This window comes from Propithecus coquereli, unplaced genomic scaffold (genome assembly GCF_000956105.1).
Source record: "Propithecus coquereli isolate 6110/MARCELLA unplaced genomic scaffold, Pcoq_1.0 Scaffold8, whole genome shotgun sequence".
Classification (NCBI taxonomy): Eukaryota; Metazoa; Chordata; class Mammalia; order Primates; family Indriidae; genus Propithecus; species Propithecus coquereli.
Window position 1 is genome coordinate 910,570 of NW_012154173.1, and position 16,927 is coordinate 927,496.

General features: G+C 35.4%; 1 protein-coding gene across 2 annotated transcripts in view; it reads left to right on the forward strand.

The window, feature by feature from the left end:
* Positions 1 to 7,024, forward strand: part of LOC105825427 (inositol monophosphatase 1-like) — a 27,779-nt gene extending 20,755 nt beyond the window's left edge. For both annotated transcript variants that reach the window (XM_012663202.1, XM_012663203.1), the window contains exons 7-8: positions 5,533 to 5,684; positions 6,532 to 7,024. In XM_012663202.1, coding sequence (XP_012518656.1) covers positions 5,533 to 5,645 — 113 coding nt within the window. In that variant the 3' untranslated portion in view covers positions 5,646 to 5,684; positions 6,532 to 7,024. The remainder of the gene's footprint in view (positions 1 to 5,532; positions 5,685 to 6,531) is intronic.
* The last annotated feature ends 9,903 nt before the right edge of the window (positions 7,025 to 16,927 follow it).

A 16,927-nucleotide genomic window follows, 5' to 3' on the forward strand; every position in this document is an offset into this window, starting at 1 on the left:
TGTAATTTTAGCATTATAAAATATTCTTTGTCTTTTTTCATACTTTTGTGCTTGAAGTGTATTTTGAAATCAGAATTGCAAGTCCTGCTTTCCTATAGTTCTATTTGCCTGGTGCATCTTTGTTCAGCCTTTTAGTTTTAGCCCTTTGAATCACTGCATTTTAAACGTGTCTCTTGTATACAGCATTGAGTGGGGTTTCACTGTACAAGTCAAGTTGAAAATCTTTTTCTTTTAATAAACAGGTTAGGCCTGTAGATTTGTTGATATGACTGCTTTATTTGGTCTCAATTCTTTTGTATTATCATATGTTGTAATTACTGTGTATATTATGTTATAGTCACTGTGTTCATTTGATGTGCCTTCTCTGCTTTTTCTTTTAATTTCTTTTTGTATTTAGGAAAGGTTAAATTTTATTCTAGCATGTTTCTTTTGTATTAAAACTCTTTATATACCTTTAATACTCTCTTCTTACATAACTATTTACTATCTATAAAGGTTCCAGAATTTTGGGGCTTTCACCTATTGCCTGTTAACAGTCAGTGATTTTACTCTCTTAATTCTGCTCCCTCTCTTTTTATCCCATTTTAAAGTTGCATTCTTTCTACTTTGTCAGAACATGTTGTTTTTACATATTCAACCCATTCTTCATTTGACTTTATAAAATGCTCACAGTCCTTTCGTACAGTGTTCTACTCACCTCTTAATGGGAGGAAGCTCATACTCCAGTGGATTCCTTGGGGAGGGCCTATGTGCACAGTATTCTCTGAGTTCGGGAGTATTCCAGTCTGTTTTACTGTGGCCTTGAGATATGAAGACAGCTTGGCTGTGTATAATATCCTTAATGAAAGAAAGTATACATTTCTCGAAAATGTTGCTTCACTATTGCCTTTCTTTGTATATTGTGTTCGAGAAATCTGATGCCAGTCTAATTTTCTTGGCTTTTACATTACTTCATTTATTTCATCTTTTACTTGGAGGCTCTTTGTTTTTTCCTTACTCTTTGGCTAATAGTTTTAGAAGGATATATCTAGAATTTCTCATTCTGGGCCAATTTTCTGTTTCAATGTGTAGATTCATGTCTTTTTTATTTCTGGAAAGTTTTCTTGAGATATAATTTTAAATATTAGTACTCTTCTCTTACCATTTTCTTCTTCAGAGATACCAATAGGAATGTCCCACTTCTGTTATGTCTTCCATTTCAGCCTGTTTCTCTCTGTCCCTTTTTACTTCTTTCTTTTATCGCTTTTCCTCATTCCCTTTTATTAAGTTTTCTTTTGCATCTCATTGTTAGTCCCTTGTAATTTATTCTTCACTTCTGATATAATTTTGTTTGTTTTTTTTTTTCCCCCAATTTCTTTCCTGAGATCAATCATCTTTTCTTATTTTTTTTTGGCCCATTTCTGCTCATAGTTTCTGTATTTCTGATATGCCATTTATATCCATGTACACATATATTTGAGGATATTTAATTCAGATTGGATGTTTTCGTTTTCTTCTGCTTCATTGTTGGTTTTTAGGAGAGAATTAACAGCAAAAAACAAAAACGTTTTTATTAGAAATGGTTAATATTTCCAGTCATTTTGTGTGGATATAGGCTACTTTTTTCTATTAATTCTGTGAACAGGTTTCCTGGTTTCAGAGCTCCCTATTTTATCAGTTCAGCACTTCTGTGCAGTTTCTTTTATAAATATGTTAAGTAGTAGTGGTAGGTGCAGTTATGGTTGGCGTGTCTTGTTTCTCATTCATTTCTGCAGGGTCCTTAATTTCTCACTTTTCCTTCACTTTTTATCTCCCAGAGGTACCCCCTCTTTTATCTTATGTGATTCTCCTCCAGAATCACAGCTTCCCTGAGGGAGCCTGGTCAGGTTCTGCATGTTTTCCAGCCTGGACTGTGAATTACCAAGTCCTGATCTGCGTTCAATAGTTTTGTATTTATTGTCTCGCTTGCTCTTTCTGAGAGTGGTTCTGTCTATGTTCCCTTTGGGTCCTCTCTGGTCCTCTCTGCTCTTTGTCACGAAGTCTTTTCTGCCTCTTCACCCTCACCCTCTGCATCCATAGGCTTGCAGTGCTCTGTTCCAATTCAGTTGTTTGTTTGCCTTTCCTTCTACTTGCAGGGAGTTTGAGAGTTCATGTTTTCTGTTTCCTAAAAATGCTGAAGGAAAGGGTCCTATGTGTTTTATTGGTCCTCCTTATTGATATTTTTTTCAGGAGGTTCATAGGGAGTTTCAAAATCAGCATGCCACTATTATGCTCCAAACCTCAGAATCCTTCTGTAATGACAGTTTTATAAGTGAAGAAATTAAAAACAAATACTTTATATTTATCCTGAAGTTTTTAAGAAAAGCTAGAGGTTTGAGGTCATTAACTTTAATATAGTTAATGCTATATTAAGTAGCATTTCTCTGACGTTTAGTGTAGTTGTTTTGCGTGAAAAACTGTAATAAAAATCTATTACGCAACAGATTTTGTTCTCGACTTAAAACAGATATTTATTATTTTACTGCCAACTGTTCCTACCTTTTCTTTGGCAATATCATCACTGAGTTATAAAACTCTTAGAACTTATCAAAGATCAAAGATTAAGCCAGTCTTAATTTGTTGATGAGTTAACTAAGGTTCAGAGAGGTGAAGTGGCTGCCTGAGATCACACAGCTAGATGGAGATATTACTAGAACCCTAGCTTCCAGATCATTTTTCTTTCTCCAATATTAGACTTCTCTTTTAGGAGTCAGGACCTTCAGAGTATGGTTTTACCTTTGTACAAACTGATTATGGGCTATAAACCTGTGGTCTATACAGTAGTGAGTAAAGTAAAAGAGTTGCTGTCAAGTAGCTGTAGAATCTCCCAGAATGATGTCCTTGTGGGAAGAGCAATAAACTTGTAGGTACAGTGTGCTGTCTTGAAGCAAGGACTTTAGCCATGGGCAATAAAACAGTTGTGTTAGCCATAAAAGAGCTGCAAGTGGTTTAATACTTTAACCTTTCATTTTGCTATTGGCTGAAGTAGAATGTAATTTTATTTCAGGATTTTTAAAGAAATATGTCTAGGAAAATATTACCAAGGAGAAGCACTGATTTATTGATTTCTTTGATCTTTTTCATTCAGCTGATTCTTCAGTTTTTCCATGTGATTTCAAAATTACGTATGTAAAACAAAATGAAACTAAAGAGAGTCATAATTTTAATAAACGTCTTAAACAATGGAGGCTATCCAGTAGGTTCCTAACTAGTAAATAACATTTATGAGACAAAGTAAATTATTGTGGGTCCTTTTCCTTTGTATAGTTTTTGGGAATTTATTTAGATGAAATGTTCTATGTTATATAATATTTTCTTGCATGGTTTAGAAGATGATTTCTTCATAAACATAGCTACTTTGTATTAAGGACCTGTTATATGACAGGCACTCTGCTAGGGGCTTTACATATATTACTTGTAGTCATTATAACAGTGATCTATGGTAAGTTGGTATCCCCATTTGATGACAAGAAAGCTAAAACTCAAAGAAGAAACTTTTTCAAGCCTATGGCTTTTAAGCAGCTGAGTATGGATGCAAACACAAATCTCTGTGACACCAAAGGTGTCCTTTTTACTATATACCATATTAGTTTTGTAGGAGGATCAGAGTAAGAAAGGATTCGGAATACATGGTCAGATTCTAGAGCATAGCTGTAATTACCTAGTAATTAAGTAATATTTTAATAAGCCTTTGGTAATATTTGTCCGTAAAAAAATACACTTTTGCTGACTACAAGACCCCTTTCCTTAGAGCCCGTGATATTCATTAGAAGTAATCAGAAGCACCGCTAGCAGGTATCACTGTTGTTCTGGTAGCCTAGGATTCTGTCTAAACAGAATACCACAGGATTATTTGTGAACAATCTTGTTATTTGCTTTCTATAATGTGAGATAGGAACAATCACAAATCTCATGTGGAAAAGGGGGATAATGCACCTTTCTTATAAACTAAAAAATCTAATAAAATTAATTTGATTTTATTTGAGAAACAAACATATGTTGGAAATTTGTTGTACTTGTAGTTACTTCTTAAATTTGATGTACAGCAGAAACATAAACAGGAAAACTTTCCAAATTAAAAACATCATGCCCTTCTAATCCTTTTTAAAAAAATTGGTTTGGCATAGGAGATGTACTTAGTTGCAATTTTTTCATTTTTATTTTTAGATACTAAGCAAATACTACATTAGTCATCAATTTTCCATTATTTAAAAAAAATGAACTGGAAGATTGTTAGTGAACAGAACTCACTGCCTTATTTCCAGAGGTTTAAACAATTACAGTGGAGTTTGTATAAAAACCATTTGAAAGTAACTTGCAGACATAGTGACCCTTCGTTTCTAAATACACACTTCAGTGTGTATTTCTTTTTTTAATAAAGGGAACATTCTCTATTATAACCACAGTACAATTATAAAATTAGCATTGATACATAACCTAATATAGAGATTTTATTCAAATTTTGATCCAAGATCTAATACAGGATCATGCACTACATTTAGTTGTCATTTCTCATCAGCTTCCTTTATTCTACAGTTTAATCTTTCTTTGTATTTTATGACCTTGACATTTTGAAAAGTATGGACCAATTATTTTGAAGTACGTCTCTTGATTTGGGTTTGTCTGTTTTTCCGTGATTATGTTTGGATTATGAATTTGGCAGGAATGCCATAGAAGTAATGTTCTGTCCTTCTCATTGCCGTATCAGGAGGCACATGGTGACTTTTTGTCCCATTATGGGTAATACTAACTTTGATCACTCGGTAAGGGTAGAAATTGTAAAAATGCCATTTTTCCCATTGTACTTATTCTGTATTTTGTGGAGAGACTTTGACATTGTGTAAATATCAAACTTTCACTCACTAATTTTAGCATTTATTGATGACTTTTTTCTGAATCAGTTATTACTGTAATTGCTATTCAGTAGTATCCATATTTTTCTTAACTTGGTGTTGACTTGGTTTCATAGCAAGGAAGTGATGCTATGACAGGGCAAACCTGAGGTAATCTTCCAAGGCAGGCCTAGGTTTATGAAGAGCACAGGCCTGCTGTTGCTGCTTTCGGCACACGTATGATGCACACCCACTTGGGAATGAAAATATCAGGATATTTTACGTCTCACAGAGACTATTTGCATTGCAATGTGTGTGTGTATATGTGAATAAAATAAGCTGTAGTACCTGTGATTAGACAAATAGGAATATACTTGCATGCTATTATAGAATTACAGCATTTTCTTCAGTTGTTTTCTGAAAATCATTGTTTTAATTTTTATCTCCTTATTACTTTGTAAGGATTAGTTTTGTGATTTATATAGTACATCATGATAATTAGATTTTGTGTGTCTTCATTTTAAAATCAGATATCACCTTTTTTTACATTTATCCTCTAGATTGGTCCAAGTTATCTCAGTCAATACTCAAACTAAAGTTAATTCTTTTGGGAGTAAAAATAAAATTCTTTGTTTTAAAGGATTATTGTTTTCCAATCTTATTTTTAAATGCTATTTGTTAGGATCCGGACTGTTGGAACAGCAGCAGTTAATATGTGCCTTGTGGCAACTGGAGGAGCAGATGCATATTATGAAATGGGAATTCACTGCTGGGATGTTGCAGGAGCTGGCATGATTGTCACGGAAGCTGGTGGAGTGCTAATGGATGTCACAGGTAAAATTATGGGACAGTGAAGCATTTTTCTCCCCACATCTCTTGGACTTTCCTCCGTATATGGGATTTTCAAAAAATGTTTGGTGTATGTTATACCTCAGCTTTTAAGGCAAAAAGAAGCTATGTAATTTTGTGCAAACTCAAAACAAACATTAAGTGATAAAGGCAAGAGTAAGAGCTGATGGTAATGTGGGACTGATAATGATAAATGGCGAAGGCTTTTGAAATGTGAGTAACGGGAATTCCTGAGAGACTGCAGAGAGGTCTAGATAGTCACTGATTCTGAGGCTTGCACCCAGAGCTCTTGCACCTGATAGTCAATGATGGGTGACTTCTACTATCACCTTCTGCCTTGGACCTAGAAAGGTTAAATACTTACTTTGAGCTGATGGTAAAATTGTTAAAGTGAAGGGTGAACCTGGGCTCACGGAATTCACCAGTGGTCTAGGAGAAAGGCAACAAAGAAAGAAGGAAATGAGGACAGTGGTATGAAAATGCCTTGGAGTCAAATTTTCTGTCCATAGATTCTCAGACAATAAAGAGGTAATAAGAGTGCACAACAGAAGAAATAGAAAAAGAAAAGATGACATTTTCCGACTGGTATGTCTTGAGATTCCCCCTTAACTTGCCAATTAGTATTTACTCAAAAAGAGTGCTTAGAAACTTGGTTATGAACTGCCAAAGCTTAAACATTGTAGGTATGTGATAGAGTAGATTTTTTTTTTGAAAGAAAACTAAAAGTATTAAAATGTTATAATTGACCATAATACATATTGGTAATGCTTGTTTTGTATGAATCATTTTTGTACCAGATAACAGTTATTTTCCATACTTGATTTGCTTTTAGGTGGACCATTTGATTTGATGTCACGAAGAGTAATTGCTGCAAATAGTAGAGCATTAGCAGAAAGGATAGCCAAAGAAATTCAGGTCATACCTTTTCAACGAGACGATGAAGATTAATTACAACTGCCTTATATTCAGTCATAGTTGCTTTTGCCCAGATTTGCTGACTCAGTGATGGATATCTGTTTCAGATGTATGATATGCTTGGTTTAAATTGTCTTTGTCCAGATTAAAAAATTGGAACTTGGTCCATATTTTGCTAAGACTGTGTTTGCAAGAACAGATGTAATGTTTGTTTCATTGCTTTAAACATTTTGCATGTAAGAATGTACCTTGGGGAAAATGCACAAGAAGTACAGTTCATGAGATAAGTATAATATCAACTGAAATAATTAGCAGTTTGGCATTTCTAAGTACCTATGGTCCTTTGGAATTTTGACTGACTATATATACACACATAGACACTCAGAAAGTTACCTTTTTGGAAAAATTTTCTCTTTAATTTCAAAAACCATGTTTATTTAAATTTATAAGGATATAATGAATACTTCCTAGACCAAGGTTTGTCTTTTTGCAGAGAACCTTATTTGTTTTATTCATCAGTGTCCATATAGCACCTAGTATAGTACCTGTCAAATAGTAGGCAATCCAAAACAAATGTAAGAATGAATATTTTGAAGGCAATGATTCATAGTTATAATAGATATATAAAGTGATGAGCTCACCATTCTGCATTTTTTGCTTCAGGTTTTGAAGTAAAAATTAGCTAGTTCTTTTTTATATTTCATATTACCATACCATTTCACATTACCATACTGCAAGATAGCATTGCTTGGCTGAGCATGGTGGCTCACGCCTGTAATCCCAGCCCTTTGGGAGGCCCAAGTGGGAGGATTGCTTGAGGCCAGGAGTTCAAGACCAGTCTGAGCAACGTGGGAAGACTCCATCTCTACACAAAATACAAAAACTAACTGGGTGTGGTGTAGTCCCAGCTACTCAGCAGGCTGAGGCAGGAGGATCGCTTAAGCCCAGGAGTTTGAGATGCAGTGAGTTATGGTGATACTACTGCACTCTAACCTGGGCAACAGAGCAAGGCCCTGTCTCAAGTAGCATTGCTAATTGTGGGCATTTTTTCAATGAAACATTTTCTGAGCACTTTCTTACAGTGTATCTTTGGATTTTCTTTAAAGTCCTTGTGCACCACAGAAAAAATACTTTCCAGAAAGCACTCTCGTCAGATATATGATATAATTAGATACAGTATAACATTTTACTAAATTCACTATTCATGTTTTAAAGATGTTTACACTGATTTATTTGTGCTGGCAAATATACTGTGTTGTTAATATTGAACTATTTGTTTTCTTCCCACACTCCTTATTTAACTTCATTGCTACTAGGTTCTATTCAGCCTTTAAATATTCTTCAGTGGTCTCTGGCCTATTATACTCAAAAAGAAAATTGCACTGATTCATGGATATTTTTAAAGGATTCATTTGTTATTTAGCCTTGTTCCTTGACACGTGAACAGACTACTAAATTTTATTGTAGGTTCATGTGAGCCCTGTATTTGATAAAATGAAAAGTGCTTCTATAAACTTTTCAAGCAAGGTAGGGAGTTATTTTATTGTTGCATACATCTAGTATATTAAATGTATATGATCCTAAGATTTGAGTACTATAATTACTGTATTTGTATAGCTGGTCCCATGAACTTAAAGTATCTGACATTATATTATTCTGTGATAATTGTTTTTACAATTAAATTTATTTTAATTAAGATGATCATAAATAAAATTTTAAATAAAAAGTGTAATTAGTATCTATATTATTAAAGTTTATAGTTTAAATTATTTTTACAGATTTTGTGTTGAGTTACAAATATTTGAAACTTAGAGTTTTAATTGAATATATTTTCTTATTTTTTGCCTATAGTTTTTCCAACATTTCTAAAAACTTTAAATATTTTTTTCCTATAGGTAGCTTTTACATCTTTTTATTCTAAATGCAATTGGATATCGTGTGGCTGAAATTTCCTTGGATATTGAAAAAGGAAGATTGACAAGTGAATAATCCCAAAAGTAACAGGACTTCTTATATTTAAGTATGTGCTATAGGCCGGGTATATTATCTTTCTATATGTGTACACACACACACACACACATATATGTAAAATATGTATACTTGAACACTCCCCCTCTTTTTAAACAAAATTGAGTTCATTTTATCATATACTTACTTGTGAAATATTCTTTGACTTTATTATCAATTACTAGCTATGCCTAGAAATGGTTTATATGTACATCCTTGTGACTCTGTTGTCTTTAATTTCAAGATCTAGCCTAAACCTAAGATACTATGTTCAAAGAAAGAAAAAAAATACTCAAATTATTTCCTTTTGCCTCAGGTCTCTATCTTTACCCTGCCTTATTTAGAAAAAAATACGTACTTTTTATTGTTATCTAATAATACATGTACATCACTTGATATTTCAAATAATACTACAAAGCTCAGAATGAAAAATAGCATTTTCTAACCCCCTTCTATCCCACCCCTGAGTCCCTCTCCCCAAACTCTTTGAGCAGTTGTTTCTGGTATTTACCTCCATCTTTTTAAAGGACAGCTGTGTTCTACTACATCTTTATTTATTGGCTTAATCATTCTCTGTGAACTTGCTATTATGGAAGAGGCCCACTTAAGTTTCCTCCTTTCCATACTTCTACTATAGTGATATATAAATTTTTTTGTTAGAATAATATCCATTGTTTAACTTATGACATTTATTCTCTGGTCAGCTAACAATTAGTGCATCATGATGACAGTTTCCTGTGCAACTTTTCATTCTTTCTGAAATTAAAAAATGTGCCACAGGATTGTAAAAATGTTTTATTTTCCATTTGTTCAACATACTCAGATATTCTGTTCTATTACTAATATTTCTTTTCCCTGTGGAGAGAGCTCTCTTGTGACCCTTTTCCTTCTGAATTAGTTCCTGGTCAGGTGCGCTGCATAGTCCTTCAGGGCTTGCCTTTGCTTCTCTTACGTTGAATCTTCTGTGTTCTGGCTTCATTCTTGACTCATTTTGGTGAACCCATCTTCTGGGTGTTTTCTGTGAAAAGGTACTTGGGAGGTAAAATTTTGGCTAGGTCTAGAATTCTATGTTGGAAATAAGTTTTCTCTCAGAATATTTAAAGCATTGCTTCGCTCTCTTAGCTTTCAGTGTTGCTGACGAGAAGTTGTTCTGATGGTCAATCCAGAATACTCTTTTCTCTGGAAGATTTTAGGATTTTCTCTTTATTTCTGTAGTTTTCTAAGAAATTTCTCTGTGATGAGCACTGAATTATATCTTTTTCATTCTTTGTGTTAATTATTCATTTTTTTCATTCTGGAAATTCGTCAAGTCTTTAGTGTTTTGTTTCTTTGATAATCTCCCTCTTCCTTAGTCTGTCTTCTCTTTCTAGAATTTCTATTATTCAGGTGTTGAATCTCCTACATTGTGAACTTATTTCCTCTGTTTAACATCTTGCTTTTGCTTCTGAGGGATATTCATAACTTTATTTTCTGACCCTGTGTATTAACTTTTTTTCAGCACACTGTTCTTGTTTCATTGACTCAATATGTTATTTTTCTCAGGACTTTTAAAAATATTTATTTTTAAGTGTTATTTTATCCCCTTTATTGTCCCTTTCAACTTCCTTAGTTTTCAGGGTTTGTTTGTTTGTTTTTTGGTTTGATCTCTCTCATTTTTGAGTGTCCTCAACTATCTAATGATCCTTTGTTTTGAAAATACATTAAAATGTATGAGAGGTAAAGTATTTTTTATAAAAAAATCTGTAACCTTAAACATAACAAGAAAACAAAGTAGAGGGATAGATTGATAGAAATAAAAGTAATTCATGGTCTATGTGATTGTCTACTTAGAAAATGCAAAAGAATCTGCAAACCCTTAGAATTAATGTCTTTAGGGATGTCACTGGAGATAAGAAAGGTCAATGTACAAAAATCAACTACCTTGGTATAAGCTTAGCAACACACAGATGGCATTTAATGAAGATACTATTTATGTTAATATTTTTAAAAAGCCATCAGATACTTAGAAATTATTCTAATGGAAGATGTGTAAGAGCTCCATACAGGAAAAACTACAAACCATTACTTAGAAAAATTATAAAAGATGATAAAAACTGAAGCAATATACCATGTTTATGGTTTGGAACACTCAATATTGCTCAGATGGCAATCCTTGCTAAACTGATCTAAAGATTCAACATAATCCCAGTCAAAATCCCAATAATGTTTGGGAGAGGGAGGTAAAGTGGGAGGATTGGCAATTTTTTTCTTTTTTTTTATTCATCACTAGGAGAGGGTTGGTAATTTATGTGGAAATGTTGAGAGTTAAAAATAGCTAAAACCATCTTAAAACAGAAGAGTAAAGTTAGAAGACTAGATCACCAGATATTGAGTCTTATAGAGCTTTGTAATTAAAAGTGATATTAGCCGAAGGCTAGACAAATAGATCAATGGAATGGGGTGTCCAGAAATCAGCCCAAACATACGGAATTTAGAGTTGGTGATAATGATGTCACTGCAATGCAGTTAAAAAAGTATAGTCTTTTCAATAAGTGGTGTGGAATCAATTTGATGTCCATATTAAAGGGGGAAAAAAAGGATATTGATCCCATCACACCATGTACAAAAATCAATTCGAGATAACTCCTAAGCCTACATATGAAAGGTGAAAGAAAGCTTCTAGAAGATAGCATATCTTTCTGATCTTGATAGGCAGAGACTTAATAAAAGAAGCACTAATGCTAAGGCAAGACGATAAATTATGCCATATTAAAACTTCTCTCATCAAAGTACACCATTAAGAGTCCGAAGGGCAACCCACAGAATTTGCAATACATATATTTGACAAATTACATTGAGTATATAAATAACTCCTACATGGCAATAAAAAGATAATCTAATTTTACAAAATATGCAAATAACAAATACTCCACGAAATAACATCTTCAAACAGTAAACAAATGTAAAAGTGCTCAATATCATTAGTCATCCAAGAAATGCAAATTAAAACAATAATTTTATACCACTACATATACCAGAATGGCTAAAGAAAAATATAAATCCAGCAACAACAAAAACCAAATAAACCCCAACAATACCAATGGTTGATAAGCATGTGAAGCGCCTTGCCCTCTCATACACTATTGGCAGGGGTGGACGTTGGTATAACTACTTTGGGAAACTCAGAAGTATCTACTAAAGCAAATCACATGCTTGCCCTATGACCCAGCAACTCCACTCCTTGGCACTTAACCACCATACAGGCACACATATGTCCACCAGGGCATGTACAAGTATGTTCATAATGGCATTATTTTATAATAGCCCTGAGAAACCATTCAACAGTCCATCGATAACAGAATGGATTTTCTAATCATATAACGAATGCTATACCACAATTTAAAAATGGACTGCAACTCCACAGAATAATGTGGATGATTTCAAGTTTGGCTCAACCTCTATCATTCCAATGGTTCTGTACTTTATGAAATCCCTAGTGATATCCTAATAATTTACAGAATCTTTTCTACTTTTAACATCTCTGCAGTTCGTTCCCCTTGGTTGCTCTGTTTCTAAATTCATACTTTGGAATTGTCCTCTTTGTCCACTTCTCAGTCCCCTTTGCTGACTTCCTCTGGTGGTGATGCTGGACTATAGAGTGCCCACCCTTGATGGTTTATCTTCTGATCATCAAGTCACTCTGGGAAATCTCATGCATGCCCCACGACTTCAACCATCACCTCCATCCTACTGACTCCCAAATCTTGACCCAGCCCGTAAGTCCCTTCTCACCCCAAATCTCCAGCTCCTTCCCGGATGCCCCCTCCTGACTGCCCTCTATCGACATGTCTCAGACCAAACTAATTAATTTTACTCAGAGGTTTCTACTACTCTACCGTTTGCCTTCTCCTCTGCCTTTCCAAATTAGCACTTGTTATATTGATGTTTCGGCTTCCCTAGTTCCCGCATCCGATTTATCACAGCCATGTTTTTCATGACATGGTCCCACCTAACATTCCCACTGAAACACTAGTGTTTCGCTGGACTCCTTGAAGCTTGTTCAGATGATATTTCTTCCTACGGTAACAACAGATGAATTTTCTTTCATGATTGTAATAGTACCTCTAAGTCAAAGTTATTCTCCTTTCCCTGGGAGCTGCCCCCAACAAACAGGGCTATTCCTCCTGTCACCACGTCTATAGATTGTGTGGTTCTGGCCTCTGATTAATTCAGGAGAGGACATCTGACCCAACAAGACCAGTGAAATTTGCTAGGGAATTGGGAATTTTGAACCCAAACACAGATTGGGGATGATTGGGATTAACTTAACGTGTAATAAAGCACTTTAGGTCAGCCCTGGGTAAGGAGTAATGTGCTTCTCAGGAGTGGCCACCCTCAGACTGAGCTGCGTATTAGCATTCAATCCCACAAGGCTACCTGCTTATGAAGAATAGAAATATGCCGTATGTAGTATGTTTTAATTTCTAACGTCCTACGTAATATGTCATATCCTTGTTATTAATAATATTTAGCACTTGTTGAGCACAGTACCATATATTATGCTAAACACTTGATATTCTGGATATTTAATCCTCACAACAATCACAGGAGAGGTTATTATCCTTTTTGTGCTGCGGTAAATACTTGTTATTTAATTAGCCCAATTTCCATGCCCAAGGTGACAGAGAAGTGGAGAAACTCCTGCAGAGACATAGCTGGGGTCCACAGTGTCAACCACTGCCCAGCGGTGCTCCCCCTGGCTGCACGTTAGAACCACCTGGAGAGCTTGTAGAACATGCTACTGCTGTGGTCCCCCCCAGTCAATCTGACTTACCAGGTCTAGACTGTCCTCCGGCCATCTGTATTGTTAATAAATTTTCCAGGTGAGATTATCAGGTAGGCAGAATTGAAAATCATTTTGTTTCCCAGAAGTAACCAATTTTTTAGAAGTAGCCAACTCACCCACCCACCCATTCGCCCACCTCCACAAGCCTTTCAGGGCTTTAGAGCACAATTTGAGATCTTAAAATGGAAATGTTGCTGTAAGTTATCCCTTTGCACTTCAGCCCACTTGAGAAATTATTGTACCAGCCTTTTTTATTTCCACAAATTAACACTAGATGGCAAACTACACACAGGAATCATCTCATGTTAAGCATTTCCATTTCTGAAATTTAATTTTTCCTTCAAATCACATCATTAACCAATATTGGATATCATAGTACTAAAACCAGGGGAATTCTTCATAAATTGAATTACTCTGTATTGTGGATTAACTTGCATTCCCGTAAGTGGAACCACAGGTCCCCTTGTATATACTACAGATTTTAGTTGTCTCCTAGCTTCAGCTTTTAAATGGTATTCATTAATCACAAACATATATAAAATGAAATGCTTGTTATTTTATCATACGTGAGAAAACTTCTCCACCAATATATTTCAATATTCCTGTTAAATAATTGACCCACTAAAAAAAAATGTTTGCAAATATCCTGTTTACCTTTCTCAGGGGCTGTATCTCCAGAGGTGCAAGGCAGGGGGCGCTTAGACACTACTTATTGTATGCCAATTTTTCCTTTTCCTTTCCCTTAGAAACTATTTGGATGATGGAGCTATGAAGGTGGAACATATGAGGAACAATATAGGAAAAGTAAACACGCATATGCAGCATATACACATGAACACACTGCTCCCCGTGCTGGACATGGCACAGTCAGTAGTCAGGCAAAAGCAGCTGCTTTGGATCTTAGCTCTAACACCTATCTGCATAGTTGTAGGCAAGTTTCTTGTCCATTGCAGACTTAGTTCCTTTATTTGTAAGAAAGGAGTACTGCTCCACTTTTTCAAATGAAATTAAATCACGTATATTAACTATCAGGTGCTCACTAAATGCTAGCTCTCATTAACTATACAGGGAGCTAGTTAAAAGACTTATGGTAGTTCAAGAAAGAACAAGTGAGGGCAACTTTGCTGTGGGCACCATGAACTCTCAAGACGAGAACAGGTCCAAAACTCTTGGTAGAGTTAGCATTTCTAGGATTTTGGCAATGATCAGAGAGATAGTGACACAGGAGCAGACTTGAGGATGAGTACTGTTTGGGACATACTGAGATTTAAGCAAGAGTAGGAAATCTAGGTAGAGATGCCCAGAGGCATCTCTAGTTTTGTAAGGGAGAATTAGGAAGACTGAGAGTTACCTGCTTAGAGGCGATAGCTGACACAGTAGGGGAAGAGGTGAGTGCAGAAAAGCAGAAGGATCAGATCAGAGATAAAAGATCCTCCTCAGAGGATCTTCTTAGTGTGGATCCATCCTCTTGGAGAAATATTTATTAAGAAAGTTGTTCTGTATAAAATAAAAATAGTGACTAAGAGCTTTTTAACCCTAACAGAAACTGGTATCTTGCTATCTCAAAATAAGAAGTTGGTTGTCAATTATAAACACAATTTGATTGTGAAGAAAACAATCTGGTGAAAGGAAGAAAGAACTGCATAGACATAAAACTCCCTGTTTTGTTTTTGGTTTTGCTTTTTCTACTGTCGGCCCAACATAACCTCTTTTCCAATTGTTTTCTTTTGGGTTTTGTTGTCGTCGTCATCGTTGTTGTTGTTGTGTCTTGTGTAACAGGAAGCACACATTGATAATTTCTCTTTAAAGTACGAACCTAAAGAGTAAGTTAGTAGCGATCCACCATGAAACCTGTTCCTGCACCTAGTAATTGTTCCTGCTTGTTCCAGCTCTGGAAGGCGACCCTGCCTCATTACTTAGTGATTACCTGGGCAGTGCTACAACCTGAACAAACATTTATTCCAGCCAGAAACACTTCAAAGGGCAAGATTACTCTTTCAATATGTACTGTTCTGGCGGCTTAGGCCACTACACTGCTAATGACTTTTAAACACACAAAGAAAAGTTAATAGATTTGAATATAGCTATCATACTCTTAAGTCACTTGGTTATTGGCAAGTAATAGTAGAGTATATAATGATTGAGGAAATACTAGTATAAAATAAATAACAAAATAATACCATGGAAATGGACCCCTTTATACTGACATAAGATTCTACTCACAGCCGGTTTCCCAGCACGTGACAGGGCAGCTCAGCGCTGTCCATCTCCAGCCTCCACCCCCAAAGCATGAACGGTCCTTTCAGGGGAATCCATTCCACTGAGGGGGGATGCACCTTTGGCTGCTCCCTCTTTATTCGTAAAACTCAGAAGAGGTGGCAAATGAGAATCTGTTTAAAGATTTTGAATCTTCTAAAGAATCAGATCTTCTTTATTTTAGATTCCTTTTCTGCACCTATTTGTTAAGACAATGAAGAGGACATGTATTAATGCTAGCTCTAACACCATTCACTTGAGTAAATTCGACTGGTAAGGGGTTGCTCCCAATTTTCTGCACCCCCATGGAAGCAATAGAGATGTTGGTAGGCTTTGGAGTCAAACAGTCCAGAATTCAACTCTCTGCTCATTTATTTAATTATTCTTATGTCATTTAAGCAAGTATTTCTGGAGAACCAACAGTGGCAGGTTTTAGGTCCTGGGATTATGGTGATAAACAAGCACAATCACAGCTCTCACGGAGCACACACTGTAGTTGGAGGAAACAAACAATTAAAAAAAATACACCATGAAAATCAAAACAGGGTCTCAAGGAATAGAGTTCCTGGGTGGTCTATAACTGCACGGATGGCCAAAGAAGCTCACTGAGGGGTTCTCATCCCTCCTATCTGTGGGATCTTGGGCAAGATTCTTAGCTTCTTAGTTTCCAAACTAACTTACTGGGAGGATTTATCTCCATAACAATTGGAAATCACTAAATACATGGTCTGGCATGTAGGAAGCACACAGTGAATGTTATCTGAAATTGTTTTTATTAATAGTTTCCCAATGAGGGGATTTTGAACTGTTCTTCACTGACTGCTGTATCTCCAGTGCATAGAGTCGTGCCTGGCATGTGGCAGACATTCAGTAAATATCTGTTGGCTGAATGACTTTAACACATTGACTGCCACACTAGAAAAAAAATATTTTTTTCCTAGGAGCCACGGTATTTTATTATAAAAATAGAATAAAAACTTTGAAAACAAAATGATTCTAATTTAATGAAAAATTTAAAAATTTATTGACTTTTAATCATTTAACTCATGTTTTTAGAATTAATTTGTCAGTATTAATTGTAACAATAAGAACATCAACAAGTAAGATGTTCACAAACCAGCTGCAGGGTTTTGCCCAGGTTTTGCTTCACGAGGCCCCAGGCTCAAAACTGGCGCGAGTTAAATACAACTCACATGGCATTTAACTGCCATGTGAGTTGTTAAGA